We start from the raw sequence: 24,199 nt of genomic DNA, 5'->3' as shown, positions 1-24,199 counted from the left end.
GCCAGGAGTTTGAGACCAGCCTTGGCAACATAGACAGCTCTGTCTCTACAAAAAAAAAAAAAAAATTAGCCAGGCATGGTTGTATATGTCTGTAATCCCAGCTACTCAGGAGACTGAGACAGGAAAATCACTTAAGCCCCCAAACTGAAGATTGCAGTGAGTTGTGATCATGCCACTGCACTCTAGTCTGCACCACTGATGGAGACCCTGTCCTGCCTACACACACAAAGAAAAATAAATACATAAATTCAAGAAATTGAACTTTCTTAAATATCTAATGTAATTATAGCTTATGTTTATAAATATATATATTTAATGGAAAAACTGTACATGCATTGCTGGTGAGTACGAACACATTTTATTGGTGGGGGTGTGAAAGGAAAGTCCCCGTGAGTCTCTATGGCTCTCTGAGTTGGATGTGGATCTCAGTGGCCTGGTTGTTCACAAGTGGGAAGGGTGGGGCTCTGTTTTGCTCATCGAGGCCACACCCGGGTTGGGAGGCAGCCTAGGCAACTAAGGCCAAGGCTGAGGAGGCGTGGCCAGCGGAAGAGGAGGCTGTGTGTGGTTCGCACGTACAGGTGGCCAGAGGGGTCCACAGCCTTGAGCAGTGTTAGTGGGGAGTAGCAGGAGTTGGTCTGTTGACGCAGGGGTGGCCGGGCCATGCTGATGATCTGGACGATGGCCTGTGAGGTGCAACCCTGAGCTCTAGGACCCAGGGGGAGCCCTTTCCCACAATATACCTGAGTCAAGTTTTGGGGCCCTGGGCCCATCACTCACCTGGGCCACATCCTGTGGTCTCTGTCCCACAGAGTGAAAGAGCTCCCTCGAGGCTGGCAGATAGAAGTCTTGGAAGTAGTGCAGAGTCTCAGGGTCAGTGCCTGGGAATTCAGCTGTGGAAACCTGTGCCAGGAGTTTCCCCTCAAACTCAGTGGCCACTGGGCCTGGCTCCACCAGGGAGATGCTGGGTACAGGGCAGGGGTTATGAGTCTTGTGCCCCAACAGACCAGCTGCCCCATTTTGCTTGTTTATTTATTGATTGACTGATTGAGACAGAGTCTCACTCTGCTCCCCAGGCTGGAGTGCAGTGGCCCAATCATAGCTCACTGCAGCCTTGAGCTCCTGGTCTCAAGCAATCCTTCTGCCTCAGCTTCCTGAGTAGCTGGACTATAGGTGTATGCTACCTTGTAGGGCTAATTTTTCTATGTTTTTGTAGAGAAGGGGTCTAGGCTGGTCTCCTACTATTGGCCTCAATTGATCCTCCCACCTCAGCCCCCGAAGCACTGAAATTACAGGAACTAGCTACCATACCTGGCCCATTTTGCCAAACTTTCCTCCCCATCCCTGCCATCCCCTTCTCTTGCCCCCTACAACACCCCTGCTACCCGTCTTACAAGATGTTGAATTGCAGTAGCTGGATAGCCAGACTTTCGAAGAATCCCTCCAGGGCGAACTTAGAGGCTGCATAGACATCATTGAACATGACACCTGAGACAGTGGGAGGAAGGAGGGCTCTTTGGGGCCTGGGGAATGGGCTTTGTAGGTCCCAGACTGATGGGGTCTTTGGGAGAGAAAGCAAGGAAGATTTAGGGATCCTAGTGAGGGAGATATCTCATGCCAAGGTGATGGATGTATGGCACCGGCTGATGGGATCATATGGGGTCAGGATGGGGGTGTCCTGGAATGCTAGGTGCCATCTCTTCTCAGCTCTACCTACTCCCAGGAAACTCCCTTATTTTCTTCCAGCCTCTACATCCCCATGGTCACTTGGGCATGAGATTCTTTATTCAACAGGGCCCTTATCATTCCTTGTATTTGTATTTTTTTCTTTTTTTTTTTTTGCAGTTGTTGGCCTGGGCCGGGATTGACCTGCTACCTCTGGTATATGGGGCCGGCGCCCTACTCCTTTGAGCCACAGGCACTGCCCATAGCATTCCTTGTAGATGCAGCTTCTCCATGGTAGAGCGACAAGTAGGGTGGATTCCTTAGGGGAATGCAGAGGAGGGGGACAGATCCCAGGAAATTTCCAGGGAAAGGGAGTCAGAGGGTTCAAGGAGTGACCAGGAGCATGGATGTAGAGTATGTTGCCTCCAGAGTTGGCCTATAGCAGGCCACTAATCAACCATGGATCTCCTTATAAACCCAGGCATCTCTGAGGCCTAGTGGAAGGCGTTTGGCAAGGAGGAGCCCCAAGAGGTCTGATGGTTCCTTTGGGTTTGGAGGGATGTTTGAGAGAGATATTTGGAGGTGTGCAGAAATGGGGTTGATGCTGAGATAGAGATGGCTGTTGATGGCATATATATTACCACTTGCCTGCTCTTATCTCATGGCAGATATGCTTAATCTACCCCAGAACCTTTCCCCCTGAGCTTCACAATCTTTCTTAACACAGTTCTCCAGACTCATTTGGAATATGATCTACAACCTATTTGTCATCCTTCCAGTCTGGGGAGAGTCAGACACGGGTGGCAGGGAGTAGGGGGAATTTTCAGGGGTGGGCCCCCATAGCTCACCTTGCAGTCCCATGACACTGCTGACCACAACGATGTGGCCCTGCCGCCTCCTCTTCATGCCTGGAAGCACAGCTTTGACCAGGCGGACAGCCCCAAAAAAGTTGGTATCAAAGACGTTCTGCATGGCAGCTATGCTGAGCCCCTCCAGGGGCCCCACTATGCCCATTCCAGCGTTATTCACTAAGGAACGGATTCTGAGGGTTACCTTGAAGTCCCTCAGCCCTTCTTAGTGTCACTTTGGGACACTCTCTGAATCACTCCAAGTCTAGGGTATCTTGGGCAGACAAATGTGAACATCTGATGATCTTTAAACACAATTCAACATTTGTCATAGTGGACCCTGAGCCCTGAATGGAAGGAAGGGCCATTGGGGATTGTATCCTTGGTGATGCATGAGCAACTCAGGATTGATCCCAAACTGCATCTCACTCACGCCCACCCTCCTTCAGAGCTTTAGGGCCCATAAATTTTTTCTTCATCATGCCCCCTTCCCCACTTAACTTCCTGAGTTACTTTGTGACTCAGCAAAGTAATTTTCCTGACCACATATGGTTTTCCCCATATGTGAGAATTTTTTATTCCATAAAATCCACCCCACCCCTAGGCCTCAGTTTATTTCTAGTGTTGAGCCACAAAGTCTCACCCAGCACGTCCACTTCTCCTCCTGGGATGCAGCTGAGACACTGGGCCACTGACTCATCACTGCACACGTCCAATTGGGCCACAGTGAGCGTCTGCCCCAGAGCCTCCCTCGCGGCTGCCTCCAGTGTCTCCTTCTTTCCCAGGTCCCTCATGGTAGCTATCACTGGAGAAAGAGAGTAGAGCTGGGACAGGCCCTAGGCTTGTTTCCCCTGTTTGGGGGCTTTCATGTTTCTGTGATCTTGCATTAGATTTCAGTCACAGAGGGATCCAGACATAGGAGTTTACACACCTTCATTTACTGCTCAGCTAACAAATGCAAACTTGTGTACACATGTTGATATGTACCCACATCCATTCTTCCATTCATCAATGCTATAGACACTTATTGAGCATCTACTATATGCTATGTCCTATTCTATAAGCTGAGACTACAGCACAAAATCAGACAAAGTTCCCACCATCATGGAGTTCATAGCCTACTAGGTTAGATAATAAATATAGAAGTATAACAGAGTTCAACCTCTACTCAGATTTAGCTCATGACTGTAATCCCAGTGCTTTGGGAGGCCAAAGTGGGAGAATTGCTTGAGTTCAGGAGTTTGAGACCAGCCTCAGCAACATAATGAGACTATCTCTATAAAACATCAAAAATATTGGGCGGCTCCTGTGGCTCAGAGGGTAGGGCGCCAGCCCCATATACGGAGGGTGGTGGGTTTGAACACAGCCCCGGCCAAATTGCAACAAAAAAATAGCCGGGCATTGTGGCAGGTGCCTGTAGTCCCAGCTACTTGGGAGGCTGAGGCAAGAGAAGCGCCTAAACCCAGGAGTTGGAAGTTGCTGTGAGCTGTGATGCCATGGCACTTTACCGAGGGTGATAAAGGGAAACTCTGTCTCTAAAAAAAAAAAATTATTAAATGCAGGGCAGTTCCTGTGGCTCAAAGGAGTAGGGCGCTGGCCTCATATGCCTGAGGTGGCGGGTTCAAACCCAGCTTCGGCCAAAAAGTGCAAAAAAAAAAAAAAATATATATATATATTAAATGCAATAGCCAACATGCATGCATATATGCACAATGAATTATCAATAGTATCAATAGCCACATTTACATCATTAAGATAATGAGTTCCAATTTATTGAACATTTACCAAGTGTTAGACCTTGTGCTAAGCACTTTTTTTTTTTAATTTGAGACAGAATCTCAAGCTGTCACCCTGAGTAGAGTGCTGTGGCATCACAGCTCACAGCAACCTCAAACTCTTGGGCTTAAGCGATTCTTTTGCCTTAGTCTCCTAAGTAGGGACTACAGGCGCCTGCCACAATGCTCGGCTATTTTTTTTGTTGTTGCAGCTGTCATTGTTGTTTTTTAGCTGGTCCGGGCCAGATTCAAACTGCCAGCCTTGGTGTATGTGGCCGGCACCCTACCCACTGAGCTTGGCACTGCCCGTGCTAAGCACTTTTATAAGCACCATCTCAAACTCACAAGAACCCTATGAATTACATCACTGATTTATTTTCCAAAGATGGCCACAACAATATATCCCATCCCACATGCCCTGCTAAAATCTTGCCACTCCCAACTCAAGACATGGCGTTTAATTCCCTTCTGCTTGAATCTTATGACTACCTGGGAACCATTGGTAGTGATGCTATGTGCCCACTTTGGCCTCCCAGAGTGCTAGGATTTCAGGCGGGAGCCACTGCTGCACCTGGCCTTTTTTTTTTTTGAGACAGAGTCTCATTTTGTCCCCCTCGGTGGAATGCTGTGGTGTCACAATCAGAGCAACCTCAAACTCTTGGGCTCAATCAATTCTCTTTTTTTTTTTTTTGAGACAGTCTTCCTTTGTTGCCCTCGGTAGAGTGCCATGGTGTCACAGCTCACAGAAACCTCCAACTCTTGGCCTTAAACGATTCTCTTGCCTCAGTCTCCTAAGAAGCTGGGACTACAGGTGCCCACCACAACGCCCAGCTATTTTTAGAGATGAGGTCTTGCTCTGGCTCAGGCTGGTCTCAAATTCCTGAGCTCAGGCGATCCATCTACCTCAGAAAGTGCTAGGATTACAGGCATGAGCCACCTGGCTGGCCTGACCTTTTTTTTTTTTCGAGAAGGAGCCTCAAGCTGTCACCTGGGTAGAGTGTCGTGGCATCACAGCTCACAGCAACCTCCAACTCCTAGGCTCAAGTGATTCTCCTGCCTCTGCCTCCCAAGTAGCTGGGATTACAGGTGCCCGCCACAATGCCTGACTATTTTTTGACTGCAGCCGTCATTGGTGTTTGGCGGGCCTGGGCTGGATTCGAACCTGTCAGCTCAGGTGTATGTGGCTGGCACCTTAGCCGCTTGAGCCACAGGCAGTGAGCCCCTTTTTTTATTTTTTGAGACAGCATCTCACTCTGTCACCCTGGGTAGAGTACCATGGCGTCATAGCTCACAGCAACCTCAAACTTCTGGGCTCAAGTGATCCTCTTGCCTCAGCCTCCCAAGTAGCTGGGACTATAGGCACCCGCCACAACGCCTGGCTAATTTTTCTACTTTTAGTAGCAATGGGGGGCTCACTCTTGCTCAGATTAGTCTTGAACTCCAAGCTCAAGTGATATACTCACCTCAGCCTCCCAAAAGTGTTAGCATTACAGGCGTGAGCCACTGAACCCCACTAGAACAGCCACTCTTGCCGGCCACCGTGAAGCACCCCAGTTGTCCTTCTGTGCTATAAGGAAGCCCAAGCTAGCCCAAAGAGAGAGACCACGTCAAGAAGCCTTTCAAGTATTGAGAGGAAGAGAGATGCCTGCCCAACCTCCACATGTTTTCTGGCCCTCACTCTTCTAGTTGCAACTTTAAATCCTGAACCAGAAACACCTAGCTGAACTCCTCCTGAATTCATGACCTATGTAAACCATTAAAAAATTATTGTATTGTTGGCATGATGCCTGTAGCTCAGCAGCTAGGGAGCCAGCCACATACATTGGTGCTGGTGGGTTCAAATTTAGCCCGGGCCTGCCAAACAACGACAACTGCAACCAAAAAATAGTCAGGCGTTGTGGGCACTTGTAGTCCCAGCTACTTGGGAGGCTGAGGGAAGAGAATCACTTAAGCCCAAGAGTTGAGGTTGCTGTGAGCTGTGATGCCACAGCACTCTACTCAGAGCGACATAGTGAGACTCTGTCTCAAAAAACAAAAAACAAGGGCAGCGCCTGCGGCTCAAAGGAGTAGGGTGCTGGCCCCATATGCCAGAGGTGGCGGGTTCAAACCCAGCCCTGGCCAAAAAAACAAAAACATTATCGTGATTGTTGTACGCCATAAATTTGGGGGGTGATTTGTTATTTAGCAACAATAACCAGAACAGGTAGGGGAGGTTATTACCCTTTTATACAGATGAACAAACTGAGACTCAGCAAGGTGAAGTTCCTTTCCTGTCCCACCCCTAGCAAGCTGAATTTTTTTTCACTCTGCTCCCCAGGTTACAGTGCAGCAACAGCATCATATAGCTCACAGCAACCTCAAACTGCTGGCCTCAAGTGATCCTCTTACCTCAGCATCCTGAGTAAGTGGGACTATAGGCACCCACCATCACACCCAGCTAATTTTTCTAGTTTTTCTAGAGATAGGGTCTCACTCTTGTTCGGGCTGGTCTTGAACTCCTGGTCCCTAGTGATCCTCCCACCTCGCCTGGCCTACTGCTGAGATTTTTTTTTTTTGCGTGGTTTTTGGCCGGGGCCGGATTTTAACCCACCACCTCCGGTATACGGGGCTGGCGCCCTACTCCTTGAGCCACAGGCGCCACCCCTACTGCTGAGATTTGAACCTGGGTTTGTGGGAGTGCTAAGCTCATGTTCTTTAGCACAGCCTCACTATATGCGCTATGTCTGCATGCACAGAAGCACGCATGTTTGCATATCCCCTCATGTGTGCATCCAAAGCACCCATGCACATTCCTAAGGGCATTTGCATATTGCCCATGGGCCTGTGAGATTCACAGGGACCATGCAGATGGCCTGGCATCTGCATGCAGTGTAGAGGCAAACATGGACCCAGGGCCTCAGCTGCCTTCATTCAAATCCCAGCTCTGCCACTTTCTAGTTGGGTGACCTTAAGCAAGCTCTGTGTGTCTCAAAAACAGTGAGAATCAGCCCTGCCAACTGGGGCAAGGCCCTCACCCCCAGAAGCCTCCTCTTAACTAATTACCCTTTGCCCACTTTGACTCACTCCTGCTCTGGGGCAGGGGTTCTCATGGTTGGTGAGGTCTGAGCAATTACTTCAGAACTGCAGGAGGGCAAGTCCCTAGAAATTGAGGGCCCCCTTTTAACTTCCAAGGTCAGGAGCACTTAAGAGGCTTATCTCAGAGCAGCAATCTGGGGCAAGGTGGGGGAGCATATGTCAGGGTAATAATTATTCCATCCAAGGGAATGCCCAAGTGAAAACTTTCTCAGAAAAGTATTTCTGGGCCAGCCCTTCTAAAAATATCTCCCACCCACCCGGAACCACTCTCCTTCCTACTTTATTTTTTTTCTTGACAGTTATTCTCACAAGACATATTACAATTTCTTTGTATCGGTTTATTGTCTTTCCTCTTTGCCTTCCCCTACTACACCAGTACCCAGGGCTCAGATTTTTGTCTTTTTTGTTCCCAGCTGGTGTTCTCAGTATGTAGAATAGTGCCTAGCACCCAGTAGATGCTCAAGAAATATTTGGGTGACAAGCTGATTCCTGGATGTACACCAGGCATCCTGCTTCCTCCCAGAGCCCACAAGTACAGCAGGAAGGAACAGGGTGGTGTTAATTGTGCTGGGGCTGTAGGTACTTGGAAGTCATGCCCACCCATGCTGTCTCCTGGCTCCACACTGGGTCCTCTTACCCTGGTAGCGCTGCCTGGAATCATGAGCTAGCTGCACTGCAAGCTCCAAGCCAATTCCTGATGAGCAACCCGAGATCAGCACAGTCCGGGGTGCAGCAGCCATGTTGATCCCCTCCCTGGATGTGTGACTTCCGCTGGGTAACACCTTACTCCCACCAGCCTTCCTAAGCACATTTCAACAGATCCCCTGCAGGGAAAAAGAGGCCTGGGAGACCTGCATGATTCTGAACTGAGCAGCTGGGGGTAATACCTTAAATGGTCTGTACCCCATTTCTTTCACCCTCTCATATATTTCCTCTCCACACCTGCTACACTCATAACTGGCTTTTACAATTTTTATTTTTATTGTGATTGTAAATTATTCAGCTTTGCAGAGAGTTTCTGGATGGAAGAATATCTGATTGGAGGGAAAGAGTAAGAGAAAGCAAGAGAGTGAGGGTCCAGAAAGGGCCCTTTCAAAAAGAAAATGGGAGTAGAACTGTCAGAGGATGCAGTTGGACTATAGGAAGAACTTCCCAACAAGGGCAAAGGCAGGAACTTCATGAGAGCCTTTTAGTAAGAGAAATCTCAGGCATGGGTGTCCCTGGGGAGGGAGGAGGAGCGGCTTAGGGAGATTCTCTCTCAGGGGGCTCCGTCTCTCCCTCAGGCTTGGTGGGGCCCCACCCTCTCTTCTCCAGGGACACAGAGACTCTTTGTCTGAGGACCCAGAGGCTCGGAGGGAGGCACTGCCCATCTCTCCCTTAAAATGGGTGGGGGCATTTTAGGGCCCTGGATACACCCCTTTTGCTCCTCCCTGGGGAAGCTTTCTCATATCCTGCTTGTTTGCACTTGTCCAATTGCACAGAGGCTCTGCCTACTGCCCTGGGGGCCTCTTCATGCTGTGGGGGGGGGGTCCAGTGCAGTGAGACTGGGGGGACCTCTCCCTTACTCCAGGAATGGTAAGAATCCCCCTTTCCCCTCTTGGCAGCGGTGCCCTGCTTTAGGGTAGGGACAGACCCCCACATTTGTTGGGATTTGGGATTGGGGCTGAGACATCTATTTGGAGACCTGGGGGAAGGGGCAGAGATGAGGGTTATGGTGGAGGTGGGATCCTTTATTTGAGGATCAACAGTTTAGGGGGAAACTGTGCTTTGGAGTCTGTGATGAGAGTCTGGTGTAGGTGGAGAACACCCAGTGCTGGGATTTGGGTGGGGAGTTGAAGGTTGGGGTTAAGGCTGGGAACCCTGTTTGGGGATTTGGGGTGAGGTTTGTGGTGAGATGGGGGCCTTTTACTTAGGGATTTGAGGGAAGGCCTTGGGGGTGAGGCGAAAGGACAAAATGAGGCAGGTGGGTGGGAGTTGAGATGAGACACCCGCCCCTCCTTTTCCCCACGTAAGGCAGAAAGGATTTGGTACTAAGCTGTGTCTCCCTCGAATTCCAGGGCCTGCATGAAGGCTGGAGGTTTGAAGGAGGCTAATATCGCCTTTGAAGAGGACTGCTAGGAGGAGAGGGTTTGGGGGAAGGCTGAGACCCTCGAATTCTAGGGCTGGCCGGGAGTGACCCTTTTCCTCCAGTGTGAGGTGGGGCGAGAACCGCCCAGCTCCCGGCCCAGGGCTGCGCCCCCAGCTGGCCAATCAGGGCGCAGTGCAAACTTTCCCAACTTCCCCCACCAGCTGTCACCCTCCCCATCCAGCCCCGCCTGGCGCCGACTCCCCAGCGCTGGGCGAGTCCGGGGCGGGGTCTCAAGCAGTCTCCTGCAGATCCCGAGTGGAACCGGCTGCTGCGGGTGACTGCACCGAGTCCGTGGAGTCGCCGCGCCCTGCAGCCGCCCAATCTCGTCCCTCGCCTTGAGCCTGGCTGAGCCCCGCGGGGATGGAGAGCCGCTGCTGGGGCCTGGGCCAGCCGCGGGCTGGTTTCTGCCTGCTCCTGGCCGCCCTGCAACTTCTGTCCGGGACACAGGCCGGTGAGCAGGGAGGGAGGAGATTCAGGGTGCAGGACTCTGCAAGATCCCAAAAGCAAAATGAAATTTGGATTAGGGGAGCACTATAGGGGGTGCCCACTGTGTTCGGCCACTATGTAATGAGGGGTCGTGACGGTCCGACTCTGATTTGTGGGTGTGACATGGGGGGCTGGGAAAATGTGTGACATTGTTTACAGGCGGGGGCATAGAATAAATGCGATTTATATAGGCGTGTATGTGGAGCAGTGTGCGTGCAGTCTGTGCGTGCAGTCATTTGGAGTGAAATTGTGTGTGTACTTGGGTGTGGGGGTTGACTGTGATTGTATGAATATGGGTGACAGGGAGGTCCCTGGGAGAGCGTGTGTTGTGAGATGTGAGTAGTGCATGTACGTGTCTGTGTCTGGAGCTGATTTTAAGAATTACACATGCGTTATGAGTGTGTTAAGAACGTTGATTGTATGTCACTGGGTGACCCTGCGAGGGGTGTAGTTGTGATTTTGTGAGGTAAATAATTGCCCATGAGGACATGAGCCGCTGATTCTGAGGGTGATGGTGAGTGTTGGCAAATATGGGGGGCTCTTCGTGCATCCAGTTCCCTTTGCCTCTCCCCAAATGGCTTCATCCCATTCTCCCTCTTCCTTTGTCCCAAATTGGTGCAGGCCCACCCCTCCTTCTCTCCCGCCCGCCCCTCCCCCCACCCTGCGCTCCCCAGAGCCATGATCAGCACCACGGACAGATCCTCGGGGAGGTCCCCGGCAAGGGGCGAGCCGGGGCGGGGCGCTGGGCGGGGCCGGAACAGAAGTTGCTTCCCCCTCCCCCAGCTGCGAGAGCCTTGGGTGTTTTTCCCGAGGAATTTCTCGGGCCCCACAGGGGTCCCGGGGGCCACCGGATGGGTGAGTCAGCGCTGACGCACGCCCAGCTGCGCGCATCTGGCTGGGTGCCCTGCCCCACCCCGCAGGGTTTGGAGTAAGGGGCGCCCCAGGGACCAGAGGGGACGTTGTGGTTTCCCAAGCGGTGGGCTATGGAGCTTCTCTGATCTGAGAGACCCCAGATTAGGCCTTCCCTGGAATCCCTGTCTAAGGTGAGCTTGGCCCCAACACACACACACACACACACACCATTTTTTCACTTTCTCCTGAGTCGGAAGAGGAGCCTATGTGGGTAATCCCATTCCCACCTTCACACATTCACATCATCATGCAATCCCAGGCATCCATTCTGAATAAAAGCCCCATGAGACTCCAGGAGTGTGAAACACCAGTGCCCAGGGAACTCCCCCCTTCAGACATTGCCACACAGTCTCAGCTTCTGTCACCTTCCTACAGGTTCAAATTCACACAAATGCTGCCCCTGGCATCCATTCAAATTGGGGCAACATTCACAGCCCATCACCCATTCACAGACTCGGCCCACACTTCACACCACAGCCTCTCCCATCAGGAGTTTGAGCTGTTACAGTCACAGATGCACCTGCAGGAACTGCATGATGACAAACTTATGCCAGCGTCACACAGCCACATGTCAAACAACTGTATTTAATCCCTTCATTGTAGGCCAAATGTTTGGACACATTGATACCTCAAGAAATGGCATGCGCGGCCATTCCCTAGTTCATTCAGACTCACCCACACTTGCATGATGTTATGCACATACACATAACTGCACACACACACTCACCACACCTACATTCTCCAAAAACCTGGGATATCCCAGGCATGTCCCAACCTACTCTGCCTGCATGCCTTCACGTTTTAGACCCCACCGACATCTTCCTGGGGGCCCTGAGAGACCCCTACCTCCTGGCCTTAGTGCAGAACTCAATGCCTCTTGTGTATCTCCTTGTCACACAGTCAGCCATGGAAAGAAAGGGCAGACAGTTTCAGAAAGGTCATTCCAGAAAGGGTGCAAGTTGCAAGCAGGAGCCTTTGGCTTAGAAGCTGGACCAGACTTTCTCCATGTGAATGAGTGGTCCTTGAGGGGAGGTCACTTCCCCCTGCCATGAGGCTGGGGTCTGGGTTGGCAGGGAGCCTCCAGGCTGGGTGAGGTCATGGGTCTCAGTCCTCCTCCAGGGCTCCCGCCTGGAGACTGGGAAACTGGGGGATAATTGTTCCACGGGGGAGTGACTCTTGTGGTCAGCAGAGCCTGGGAGTCCAGATTTCAGCCCCAGGGGGCTGCAACCCAAATTCCTCTTAATAACAGCCTAGCCACAGCACAAGTAATTAGAGATGTGGGCTGCTAGTAGAGAGAGGAAGAGGGACGAAAGAGAGAGAGAGAGAAACAGAGAGACAGAGCTGGAGAATAAGAGTGATTGGGAGAGAGAGAGATTGATTCTGAGCTGGATACAGAGAAAGACCTGGAAAGATCAGCACAAAAAGTGGGACAGAAAGGAGAGGGAAGTTGGGGACAGGAGGAAACAGAGACTGGAACAGGCATCTGAGGAGTCTGGGAAGCAAGGGTTCTGACCCAGGAAAAATGTGGACAGGGCAGGATATCTCTCTTCCAAGCCTCTACCTCTCCCAAGTCAGGGCCCCCCATCTCAGCACCCAATGGCGAGCTCAGCACAGCCACCCCTGGGGTGAAGTCATGGCATATTCGCAGAATCTGGCTCCTGCCAAGAGGCTGGGGCAGGGTCAGTGGGACAGTTTGCAGAAAGCAGGGGGAGGGGAGAGTAGGCAGGGGCTCAGGGGAAGCCCCCACCCACCCCTGGCCAAGCCATGTGTTTCCACTTAGTCCTGGCTGGTCTGTCTGGGTGGGGCTAGTAGGATGGCCTAGATTAGGATTTAGCTGGACCAGATCAGTCCCTTTTTTTAGCTGGCGTGAGAGAGGTAGAGGGTCAGAGAGGGAAGGTCAGGAGGTTATCAGAGAGAGGCAATCAGACGAGGGAGGTCAGAGAGGGTGAGATAGGGAAGTTCCAGGTCAGATGGAGAAGTTGGGATGAGGACAGGCAGGAGGTTGGGGTCGGGGGCTAGTCATATGGAAGAGACCAGAGGAACTGGTGGTCCAAGGAGGAGGTCAGTGTAGGCCGGAGGGAGGAGGTAGGGAAAGAACACACACCAGGAGCTCTCCACATGTGTTTCCCGTGGCAAGGGGGCTCCAGGCTTGGGAAGCAGCCCTAGGGAACAAGTGTGGGGGAGCTGTGGGGAGAGGGGGACAGTCCAGCTCTGGGGCTTAGGCCAGGAAGCTTTGATTCATCCCAGAACTAGGTCAACTTTTTTTTTCTCACCAAAAAACAAGAGGAAAAAAAAAAAAAACAACAAATCAACAGGCTGATGAGGCCGGAACATCTGTGGGGTGATGAGGAAGGGGAGGGTGTGCTGGGCCCAGGCCTGTGCTTTTGTCCTGAGCCACAAATACAATGTAAGTGGGTAGAGGCTGAACACCCCTCACCCCAAATCTGAGCCTTTGACCTGGAGTCCTGGGCTTGTTCTAACTGCTTTCTTTCTGCTGCAGAGCCTGTGGACGTGCTGAAGGCCCTGGGTATGAAGTGGGGCCAGGCTGGGGTCCACGAGGGGCCTGGCTTCTGTCCCGAGAGGGCTCCAGAAGGTGACCGGGCATTCAGGGTAGGCAAGGCCAACATCCTCAGCATCCCCACATGGGAGCTCTTTCCAGGTAAGCCATGGCAGGAAGCCCTGGGGTTCAACCTGGCAGGAGCTAGGGCCATCTCCTGGCTATCTGAGCAGCCCTGTTCCTTCTCACCCAGATGAGCACTTTCCTGAGAACTTCTCTGTGCTGATGACTCTGCGAGGCCAAGAGGCCAATCATTCTGTTTTGCTCTCCATTTATGATGAGAAGGGTGCCCTGCAGCTGGGCCTGGCACTGGGGCCAGCTGTAACCCTCCTGGGTAGTTCCTTTAGTCCCCTCCCCCAGAAATTCAACCTCACGGATGGCAGGTGAGTATAGAAAGGGGTGGGAGCCTGGGGAGGGGTCAGGTGAGAAGCACCACCACTGAGGCTGCCCTCTTGCAGGTGGCACCATGTGGCAGTCAGCGTAGATGGAGAGATGGTGACCTTGGTCACCGACTGTGAACCTCAGCCCTCAGTGTTGGGCCAGGGGCCTCGATTCATCAGTACAGCTGGACTCACTGTGCTGGGGACCCAGGACCTTGCAGAGGAGACTTTTGAGGTAGGAGTATAGTGATGGGAGAAATTGAGGCAGGCACTGGGACATTTTGTTCACAGCCTGAATCTGGAGAAGAGCTTGGAAAAGGAAGATGTCAAGTGTCTACTGAGCCCCAGGAGTCAAAGGGAAGAGGACATGTGCTTGTGTGTGTCGCTGTAGTGTGAGATTGTGAGATTGTATTGCCATGAGACCCTGGATTGTGATGGTGCCCCCTTGGCTGGTTGGGGGAGGATCCAGTTGTGTGACTGTGACCTGTGACCTGAGATGGTTTCTGTGATGGTGTGCACTTGTGCGCTGAGCAGTTGTGACATTTGTGTGTGTGTGCGCCTGTGTGGCAATATGCTTTTTGGTGGTATGATGACCATAATTGGTGACTGTGCTGTGTGTCACCTACAGGCCTTGTCTATCTCATGCTCTTCTTTATTCACAGTACATGAAAGAAAAGTTGTTCACTTGTGCCTGAAAGCAAACAAACAAATTCACCTTCTGTTGGGCAGATATGGGGGGTGGTTTGTGGTTTGGTGGGGCCCTGATAGAATCTCTCCTTCTCTTAATTACAGGGAGTAGAAGGATCCTCGGCCCATGGCAGGGCCACCTCCCTCTTATACTTAGGTGGTCTTGGAGGGGGAATCACCAGACCTTGGTGCCAGGAGGTGGGTAGATACCTGCCAGGCAAATGAGGCTCAGGGTCAGCCTAGGCCCCTTCCCCAACTCCCTCTTCCAGGGAGATATTCAGGAGCTTCTGCTAAGCCCAGATCCTCAGGATGCCTTCCATGCCTGCGAGAGGTACCTCCCTGGCTGTGACAACCTGGATCCTGCAACCTCAGGGGTGAGTGAGGGGCCACATTACTCCTAACCTGAGGGCATAGGCTGAGCCTTACCTGGCCCCTGCTCAGGAATAAGTGAATTCTGACTCCCAACTATGGGGGTGAGCAACCTCTAACTCCAAATACCAGGCTGAGTGACCCCTGAGTCACACAGATCCCAAGCATGAAGACTTTGACCTCAGGTCATATACCTTAGAAACGTGTGGTCCCAGGTCACCCCAAGGGATGGGAACTCCAACCAGGGTTGGGGAGGTGAAATGCTGTAGAGCTGTCTGGGGCCCTCTTTCAGGCCCTGCAGGGTGAGCCAGAAACCCGTCCTCCTCGGCGCAAGGGTAAAGGAAAAGGAAAGAAAAAAGGACGGGGTCGGAAGGGTAAAGGCAGGAAGAAGAACAAAGGAACTTCAACCCCGAGCCTCCCTTCTGGCTTCTTGGAGAACCAAGTAAGGGACCTTGCCACTTCTCACTTTGGGTCTTGACAACCTGCCTTCTGGTCTCTGATTCCTACTGGTCACTGATTCAGACCTTACTCTCCGATTTGGGGTGTTCCTCCCTTGGGGTCACTGTCGAAGGTCACTGATAGAAGCTCTTAATGGTATTACCAATGTTGATAGTTTGAAGTTAATGGTTGGAATCTATTAGTATGAGGGGTTGTTGGTAGGGGATCACTGATTGGAGGGTCTAGAGGACTCATCCATAGGGGCCAGTAGTTGGAAGAGTGATTTTCATGGAGATCGAAGAGAGGTCATTATTTTGGGAGATCCTGAGGGGGTGTTGATTAGGAAGTCATTGATGTGTGTATGTCATTGGTTATTGGGATTACCATTTCTGTGTCATTGCTTGAGGAGCATTATTTGGGCTCCCTTATGGGTATTAATTATTGGAGCATCACTGGTTGGGGTACAATTGATCATAGGGGGCCCTGGTGGCGTTTATTAGTTGTGGTGATCTCAGTGGTTAATGCTTATTGTCATGAAGGTGGGAAAATTATTGGTTGGGAAAATCACTGGATAGGAAAGTATTGGGTTGGGGCCATTGATGGAAGTCATTAATTAGGGAGGGTCACTTATGGGTCACTGGTTGTAGGAATAATTGAGGTTTATTGATGTCATTAGTTGGTGGGTTTTTGGTTGGGGTCCTTGGGGGAGGTCACTGGTTGCACTACATCTCAGTTCCAGATCTTTCTGGCCCAGCACATTGACACCAATAACGTTCTGGTTCCCTGCCCCTTTCTCAGCCCGGTCCCTCACCTGGGCCCCCATTGCCTTGACCCAGTTCCTCTGCAGCTGTACAGTCCAGAAGGAGCTGCTGCTCTACCTCCTACTGTGGCCTGGCTGGCTGACCACTGGACTCTGCCTTGGGAGAGGACATGTGGGATAGGCTTCCGGGAGTCTGGCCCTTGAGTGCTGGAGCTTGACCTTGAATGCTGAGGCTCTGGAGCCAGCCAGGCTCTGCCTTCCTGGCCTTCCTGGCCTTCTCTGGTGCTCAGCCCCACCAGACCCCTCCTCTGTGGAGGATCGGCCCCCCTGCTGGCCTCCCTCATCCAGCCAGCCCTACTCTCTTTGCCTCTGTTGGTTTCTGAAGCTCTTTGGGAATCTTCCTCTGTCTTTCCCAGACTGGGAGCAGTGGTGGGGGCAAGATCTTTTGCCTTTTGTCTTGGTTGGCCTGAACCCAGAGATAATGTTCCTTCCATCTCTCCTACAGCCCTCCACTGATATCCCAAAGACAGAGGTACCAGCTTCAAATTTGCCTTTGACTCCCATACCTTTGGTCATCACCTCCACTACTGGCCACAATGTCATGATCCTAGAGGTTTGTGGGAAAGGTACAGGGCTGGAAGGTGGAGGCCCAGGGGTTGTGATGGTGGTGATGATAGGCAGGCAGGAAGTCAGCGGCAAACTTTAGTCTGTCCCAATGTCCTCAGGAGGACCTGGACCCTGACAATGGAACTGAGCTGGGGACCCTGGAGACTGAAGCAGCCAGGGAGGACGAAGAAGGAGGTGACTCCACCATGGGCCCCGACTTCTGGGCAGCAGAACAGCCATCTCGGATTCACTTCCAGATCTTTCTGGTGAGTCTTGGTGGATGGGGTTATGAGCAAGAGAAGGGATTCCTGCCTGAAGCTGCAAGGAGCTGTTATTCTCTCTCTTGACTTCTGCTAATCTTGCCTAGAATGTCTTCCCACAACCCCAGTGCAGTCAGCAAAAATTTGTTGCGTGCCTACGGTGTGACAGGCACTCTGCTAATGGATGGGCGTGCGGGTAGGGGGACACATTTGGCTTTTGGTCTAAGCACCAGGATAAGCTGCTGAAAAAGAAGCAGGATTTTGACAGCTTCCTCTGCTTGCTGAACAGCACATGGATGCTAGGGAGAGCCAGAGGGGCCTGGGGGAGGGTAGTAGCCCTGGGGATGGAGCGAAGTGGACCCCTGAGAACATGCTCCATTTTGTTCTTGCTGCTGGAGGTGGAGAAAGGTAGAGGTCTGTTGGGACCATTGAGTAAGATGCAGACTCCAGATAGAGGAACTGGTGGAAAGTGGTTCATACCTGCCATCTAATCCCAGAATTTTAGGCCAGTAGTTCAAGACCAGCCTGGGGAATATATCAAGACCTTTATCTCTACAAAAAAAAAAAAAATTAAAAATTAGCAGGGTGTGGTGGTGCACAACTATAATCCAGCAAGTCAGCAGGCTGAGGTGGGAGGATCACTTGAGTCCAGGAGTTACTGATCAACTTGGGCAACACAGGAGAGGCCCTGTGACTACAAAAATATTAAAAATTAGGCTCAGCACCTGTAGATTAAGTGTCTAAGGCACCAGCCACATACACCAGAGCTGGCAGGTTTGAATCCAGCCCTGGCCTGCCAAATAACGACAATTATAACCAAAAAATAGCCAGGCTTTGGGGCGGGCACCTGTAATCCCAGCTACTTGGGAGGCTGAGGCAAGAGAATTGCTTAAGCCCAGGAGTTGGAGGTTGCCGTGAGCTGTGATGCCATGGCACTCTACTCAGGGCTAAAAAAAAAAATTTAAAAATTAGCCAGGAATGCTGGCACATGCCTATCGTCCCGGCTACTTGGGAGACTGAGACATGAGGATTGCTTGAACCCAGGAGTTCAAGGATCCAGTGAGCTTAAATGACCCATGGCACTCCAGCCTGGGTGGCAGAGCGAGACCTTATTTCAAAAAAAAAAATTGCCGACAGAGAAGGGAGCCCAGGTTCTAGCTTTGGTGTTGCACATGGGAATTGATGAACAGCTGTAACTCAATTACTCTGGGATGTGCTCAGCATCACTTTCATTCATTTGTCTTCACATGGGTTATAATTCATGCACTCATCATTCACCTGCCGACTTTACAGTACAGATAACTAGTTGTAAGGGTTGACTAAGTTTCCCAACATCACTCAGTAAGAAGCAGATCCAGGATTAGGACTCAGCAGCAAGCTCTGAAGTTCCTCTTTTCACCTGGACTTGTCATTGCCAGGGAGGCTGAGTTTCTCAGTGCATGTTGGTCCTTTATTCAAAGGACAGCAGAGGGCGCTCTGAGGGTGGAGCCTGTGTAAGCCATGGTGGGTAGGTAGGAGATGGTTGTGAGATTGGTGAGCTGAGGGGTTTATGTCCAAGTTCACATCTCTTTTCTTTCCACTCCCCTGCCCCAGGGCACTGGAGAAAAGGGGGCAAAAGGAGAGCCTGCAGTGATTGAGCAGGTGAGGAGCCTGGGCTGTGAGGGCATTGAGAAGACTTGTAAGAATAGGGGTCACACTCTTTTGTCTCTTCAGGGTCAGCAGTTTGAGGGACCTCCAGGAGCCTCTGGACCCCGAGTGAGTCACAAATGTGTTTTCTCTTTCCTGTGTTCCCTTCCAGCTTGGGGGAGTGAGGGGTTGGTGTATAACACTGCCTGTTCAGTGTATTGGCCACTTAGGACTTAAAGGATGAGTCAAAATAGGGGTCAGGTGTAAAGTTGGGGGTCAACGTGGGTCTGTATAGCATTGGGAAGTGGGAACGGCTCAGTGGTGGGGTTGGCGGTCAGCCTGGGGTCAAAGTCAGTGGTAGGTCAGAAATCAGCTTGGCTCAAATTTTGCACTTCCTTTGACTTCTCTTTCTCTGTCCCCAACAGGGGTTGGTTGGCCCCTCAGGGCCTCCTGGTCCCACAGGTTTCCCTGGAGACCCTGGTCCACCGGTAAGAGACTCCTCCTTGGGTGTGTTCTTCTGGGCGTGTGGAGTGAGGTTTCGGTTGGGAGGATGAAGGGGCTAAAACTGGGGACACTGTCCTGAGGCTGGGCCTGACTCCTTTTGCCCACCTCTCTCCTCACCTGTGAACTATCTCTCCTGTCCCTCTGTGTCTCTGGGGGTTGACCCTCTGCTTCTCCTTCTCTGTCTCTGTTTCTGTGTGGCTTTCATCTGGATCTTCCTCCTTATGCTTCTGTCTCTCTGTCTCTTTATCTCTCTTCTTGCCTTGATTCTTCTGTCTTTGTCTTTCCGTCTCTGCCACTCTCTATGACTCTATCTTTCTCCCTCCATCTCTCTATCTTTCCCATCATGCCCCCTCTATTTCTCTCTCTTTCCCCACATCCATCTTCTGGCTATCTGTGCCTCTCTCTGTCTCTCTCTGCCTATCTCTCTACCTCTGTTCTTTTTTATCTTCTCCATCTCCGTCTTTGTCTCTCCCTTGGTCTCTATTTCTCCCCATCTCTCTCCCTCCTTCCCTCTCTGTCTCATACCTCCTCTCAGGGCCCTGCTGGCCTCCCAGGAATCCCCGGCATTGATGGGATCCGGGGCCAACCAGGCACTGTGATCATGATGCCGGTAAGAAGGAGACGGAGTGGCACAGCCTTGTCCAGAGGTGGGGTCCTGACCAAGGAGGGGCTTCTCCTTGGAATGTACCTCACCACTAGTTGCCCCCCAGTTCCAGTTTGCAAGCAGCTCCCACAAAGGACCCCCAGTGCCCTTCCAGCAAGCCCAGGCCCAGGCAGTACTGCAGCAGGCCCAGGTGAGTGGCAGATGGGTGTCTCAGGGAGAACCGGAGAGAATGACAGAGATGGGGCATAATGTGGGGCTCCTGGGAGACCCCAGGATCTGTTTCCCTCTGTTTTTCTAGCTGTCCATGAAAGGTCCCCCTGGCCCAGTGGGGCTCACTGGGCGCCCGGGTCCTGTGGTGAGTAAAGGATTGGCATGGAGGAGGGGCATGGGTGTCAGCAGAGAAGAAGCACCTTCCTCTGATGCATTTCTCCATCTCTTTCTCCTTCAAGGGTCTCCCTGGGCAGCCAGGTTCAAAAGGAGAGGGAGGAGTGATGGGGCCTCAGGTGAGACTGGTGGGGGTGGGACTGGCTGGATGGGAAAATGTCAAGGGGCTAGGGAAACCCTTGCAGTTACTGCCTTTCTTAGACGATAATTTAAAGTAAGTCTTTATCCCTTCTTATTCTTCTTTTCTTTTGCTTTTTCTATTGTTTTTTTTTTTTCCCCCCTAGGGTCCCCGAGGCCTGGAGGGACCTCATGGGCCCCCTGGCCGAGTGGGCAAGATGGTGAGTGACCCATAGGTCCCTAGACCACTTCTTATCCACCTCTTAGCACTGAGCATGATCACTGGCTCTACAGCCCCAGGCTCTGTTGGTGTCATTAGTGGGACAGGAGCTCTGAGGGCAGTAATGGCAGCTCTACTGAGCATATGGCAAAGGAATCTGTCCAGGTCAGAGAGTCAGGAAGGACTTGCCGAAAGGAGGGATGTTTGCCCTGAGATCTGAAGTATAACCAGGTGAACAGATAAGGAACACCATTCCAAGCAGAAGGAACAGCTTCTGCAAAAGAGGAGCCTAAAACATCGATGGAAATGACAAACAAGATAATTACAGATACAGTTATACACCACATAAGAACATTAAATTTAATGACAGATAGCATAAGGTATACAGGCAACTCCCAGGGTACAAATGAGATAGGTTCTGTAGGTTTGTTCTTAAGTTGAACTTGTCTGTATGTTGGAATAGGTATATTTACTTGTTACCTATAATAGCCTTTATTTGTAAGTGTAAGCCAAACATCAGTCAAAAAAAATTTTTTTTTTCTTGAGATAGAGCCTCAAGCTGTCGCCCTGGGTAGAGTGCCATGGCATCACAGCTCATAGCAGCCTCCAACTCCTGGGTTCAAGTGATTCTCTTGCCTACGCCTCCCAAGTAGCTGGGACTACAGGTGCCTGCCACAATGCCTGGCTATTTTTTTGGTTGCAGCTGTCATTGTTGTTTGGTAGGCCCAGGCTGGATTCCAACCTGCCAGCTCAGGTGTATATGGCTGGCACCTTAACCACTTGAGCCACAGCACCAAGCCAATGTTATCTTCTTCTTCTTCTTTTTTTTTTGGCTGGGGCTGGGTCTGAACCCGCCACCTCTAGTGTATGCGGCCGGTGCCCTACTCCTTTGAGCCATAGGCGCCGCCCCAATATTTTTTTTTTTTTTTTTTGAGACAGAGTCTCAAGCTGTCACCGTGGGTAGAGTACTATGGCGTCACAGCTCACAGCAACCTCAAACTCTGGGCTTAAGCGATTCTCTTGCCTCAGCTCCCAAGTAGTAGCTGGGACTACAGGTGCCTACCACAACGCCCAGCTATTTTTTGGTTGTAGTTGTCATTGTTGTTTGGTGGGCACAGGCTGGATTCGAATCCGCCAGCTCCGGTGTATGTGGCTGGCGCCTTAGCTGCTAAGCTACAGGCGCTGAGGCAGTCAGATGTCTTTTTTTTTTTTTTTTTGTAGAGACAGAGTCTCACTTTATGGCCCTGGGTAGAGTGCCGTGGCCTCACACAGTTCACAGCAACCTCCAACTCCTGGGCTTAAGGCGATTCTCTTGCCTCAGCCTCCCGAGTAGCTGGGACTACAGGCACCCGCCACAACGCCTGGCTATTTTTTGGTTGCAGTTTGGCCGGGGCCAGGTTTGAACCCGCCACCCTCGGTATATGGGGCCGGCACCTTACCGACTGAGCCACAGGCGCCGCCCCAGTCAGATATTTTTAACTTGGGGACTTACTATAATAGCTAGCCCCTGTTTGTAAGTGCGAATTGTGCTTAAGTCAGGTGTTTGTCACTTGTATACTGCTTATACTATATTTTATTTTTACTTTTCTAAGCTTATTTATTTATTTGTTTGTTTTGAGATAGAATCTGGCTATGTTACCCAGCCTGGTCTTGAACTCTGGGCTTCAAGTGATCCTCTTACCTTGGCCTTCCAAGTGGCTGATACTACAGGCATGTGCCACTATACCTGGCTGCCTTTTCTATGTTTAGATATGGTTAGGTTAGACACACAAATGTTTGCCATCGTGTAACAACTGCCCATGGTATTCAGTATAGGAACATGCTGTACAGCTTTGTAGCCTACAAGCAAGAGGCCGTATCACACGGCCTTGGTATGTAGCTGGCTGTGCCATTTAGGATCGTGTAAGAGCACTCTGTGATATTTGCACAATGCCAAAAATCTCCAGATAACATATTTCTCAGAACACATCCCTATCACTAAGCGATGTGTAACTTGTTATAAATACAATGAGGAACACACAGCAGGGCAATTGATGGGAGCTGAAGATGAGGTTCTTAATTTAGGGAATAAAGGTAGTTTCGACTAGGCTGAGGGTCCTGGGGATAAACAATAGTGGGTGAACTTGGGATATATTTGGAAGGTTAAATTGGTGCACAAAGAAGCCCCCAGTAAAGGCTTCTGCATGAGGAAGGTGCTTAATAAATGATCATAATATTATAGTAATATTGTGACAATGTTGATTATATTGAGTTCCCAACTTGGGGGAGGGCTACAGGGAAGGTTTAACCTTGACTTCTGGGCTCACTTTCCCCATAGGGCCGCCCTGGAGCAGATGGGGCTCGAGGCCTCCCGGGGGATACTGGTCCGAAGGTAGGTGATGGGGCCTGGACTAGGGCTTGGTGGGGGAGCTGTTAACATTGAGGGTTCAAGGCTCAGAGGGAGTCTCTTTGGACAGGGTGATCGAGGCTTTGATGGCCTTCCAGGGCTGCCTGGTGAGAAGGGCCAAAAGGTGAGTGTGTGAGGTTCCTCCCCCCCATTCATGCCCCCTTTCTCGTCCTCAGACCCACAGCCTGTATGTATTCCTGTGTCTGAGCCCTCCCTCTGCATGTCCTATCTCCTTTCCTGGGGAGGGGCTGGCTTCCACTTGCACCATCCCACCCTGAATTTCCTCTGTTCCTTATTGCAGGGTAATTTTGGCCATGTGGGGCAACCTGGTCCCCCTGGAGAAGATGGTGAGAGGGTAAGTTTGGAAGAGAGTCAGAGCATGGTTTGGAGGCAAGGAAGCCCAAATGAGAGTCAGAGAGGACGGTTAGGTGGCTCGACTGGGGTTTTTTAAAGGCAGCTTCAGATCTGGGGGCTCTTGTGGGGTTAGGAGGTAAGAGCCAGGATTGCAGGTGCAGCTCTGGAGTCGGCCTGCATGGAGTCCTGTGTACTCAGGCTGTGGGATCCTGGCAGTCTCAGTCTGACTCTCAGATCTCCTGGAATTGGCTGCCCAGATGAGGGAAGGTGGTCCCCTGTGGGTAACGATGCTTTCCCACAGGGACCAGAGGGACCTCCAGGACCCACTGGACAGGCTGGGGAGCCGGTAAGTATCAGGAATCCCTGCAGCCCTTGCCAGGTACAGAGGAGGATCCCAGGCCACTAAGATGCCTGGAACCTACAGGGCTGCTTAGAGGCCCTGCTAGAATAATGCTCCTCTTTCTTCACAGGGCCCCCGAGGACTGATTGGCTCCAGAGGCTCCCCTGGCTCCCCAGGTCGCCCGGTGAGAATGCCGCTGGCTCTCTGCATCTCTCTGTCTTTTTCCCTCACCTTTCTGTCCCTGTGCATGTCCATTTATGTTGCCTGATTTCTGTGCCGCCTCATGTTGCCACCTGTGCCTCTCCATGAATCAGACTCAGCTTCTGAGCTTGTTCACCTGTTCTGGTCTCACATCCTCTCTCCCACCAGGGTGTTGTTGGAATTGATGGTGCTCCAGGTGCCAAAGGCAATGTGGTATGTGCCCCACCCTTTGACCCCTTACCCTCTGACCCCATGATCCCCCATCCCTGTCTACTCACAACCCTCCCAGGCTAATTTCACTGAAACCTGAACATCATGATCCCATCCAGCTTCACTGAACCCCACTTTCTCCCCAGGGTCCTCCAGGAGAACCAGGCCCTTTGGGACAGCAGGGAAATCATGGGTCTCAGGTTTGAACTATTTTTCCTTATAATGGGTAAAAGGCACCTTTCAGTCAAGATCTGAGACCACTCCCAGCCCCCCCAACTCTGTGCTCACTACTGCTTTCTCATGCCTGCCC

The 24,199-nt window shown here is 51.4% G+C and overlaps 2 protein-coding genes across 5 annotated transcripts in view; one reads left to right on the top strand and one right to left on the bottom strand.

Moving 5' to 3' along the window:
* Positions 1–408: 408 nt before the first annotated feature.
* On the bottom strand, positions 409–8,115 carry RDH8 (retinol dehydrogenase 8). Its single transcript, XM_053585544.1, has 6 exons — positions 7,998–8,115; positions 3,154–3,315; positions 2,511–2,690; positions 1,392–1,485; positions 778–961; positions 409–683 (listed from the first exon to the last, which is right to left on the bottom strand). Exons 1-6 carry the CDS (start codon positions 8,098–8,100, stop codon positions 474–476), a joined length of 933 nt encoding a protein of 310 aa, XP_053441519.1. The 5' UTR covers positions 8,101–8,115; the 3' UTR covers positions 409–473.
* A 724-nt stretch (positions 8,116–8,839) lies between these two features.
* COL5A3 (collagen type V alpha 3 chain) overlaps positions 8,840–24,199 on the top strand; it is a 46,783-nt gene continuing 31,423 nt past the window's right edge. For 2 of the 4 annotated variants that reach the window (XM_053582256.1, XM_053582255.1), the window contains exons 1-24: positions 8,840–8,935; positions 9,418–9,939; positions 13,387–13,545; positions 13,637–13,826; positions 13,902–14,058; positions 14,780–14,884; positions 15,172–15,321; positions 16,583–16,690; positions 16,803–16,949; positions 18,537–18,584; positions 18,657–18,698; positions 18,995–19,057; positions 19,609–19,683; positions 19,784–19,867; positions 19,976–20,032; positions 20,127–20,180; positions 20,346–20,399; positions 22,716–22,769; positions 22,855–22,908; positions 23,086–23,139; positions 23,440–23,484; positions 23,609–23,662; positions 23,848–23,892; positions 24,036–24,089. In XM_053582256.1, coding sequence (XP_053438231.1) covers positions 9,849–9,939; positions 13,387–13,545; positions 13,637–13,826; positions 13,902–14,058; positions 14,780–14,884; positions 15,172–15,321; positions 16,583–16,690; positions 16,803–16,949; positions 18,537–18,584; positions 18,657–18,698; positions 18,995–19,057; positions 19,609–19,683; positions 19,784–19,867; positions 19,976–20,032; positions 20,127–20,180; positions 20,346–20,399; positions 22,716–22,769; positions 22,855–22,908; positions 23,086–23,139; positions 23,440–23,484; positions 23,609–23,662; positions 23,848–23,892; positions 24,036–24,089 — 1,944 coding nt within the window. In that variant the 5' untranslated portion in view covers positions 8,840–8,935; positions 9,418–9,848. Of the gene's footprint in view, positions 8,936–9,417; positions 9,940–13,148; positions 13,294–13,386; positions 13,546–13,636; positions 13,827–13,901; positions 14,059–14,779; positions 14,885–15,171; positions 15,322–16,582; positions 16,691–16,802; positions 16,950–18,536; positions 18,585–18,656; positions 18,699–18,994; positions 19,058–19,608; positions 19,684–19,783; positions 19,868–19,975; positions 20,033–20,126; positions 20,181–20,345; positions 20,400–22,715; positions 22,770–22,854; positions 22,909–23,085; positions 23,140–23,439; positions 23,485–23,608; positions 23,663–23,847; positions 23,893–24,035; positions 24,090–24,199 lie in introns of those variants that run through there. The other 2 variants (XM_053582257.1, XM_053582259.1) reach the window with 2 other exon arrangements.

Source organism: Nycticebus coucang, chromosome 3 (genome assembly GCF_027406575.1).
Source record: "Nycticebus coucang isolate mNycCou1 chromosome 3, mNycCou1.pri, whole genome shotgun sequence".
In the NCBI taxonomy this organism is placed as follows: Eukaryota; Metazoa; Chordata; class Mammalia; order Primates; family Lorisidae; genus Nycticebus; species Nycticebus coucang.
The sequence above is the reverse complement of the archived record's forward strand: the minus strand, read 5'-3'. Positions and strand labels throughout refer to the sequence as shown.

Excerpts from the sequence above, each read along its gene's own strand:
- RDH8 (XM_053585544.1), bottom strand. The coding sequence starts at position 8,100 with ATGGCTGCTGCACCCCGGACTGTGCTGATCTCGGGTTGCTCATCAGGA. Across the intron at positions 3,316-7,997 it reads TTCCAGGCAGCGCTACCAGG|TGATAGCTACCATGAGGGAC; the intron begins GTAAGAGGACCC and ends CTCTTTCTCCAG. Across the intron at positions 684-777 it reads GACCACAGGATGTGGCCCAG|GCCATCGTCCAGATCATCAG; the intron begins GTGAGTGATGGG and ends TGCACCTCACAG.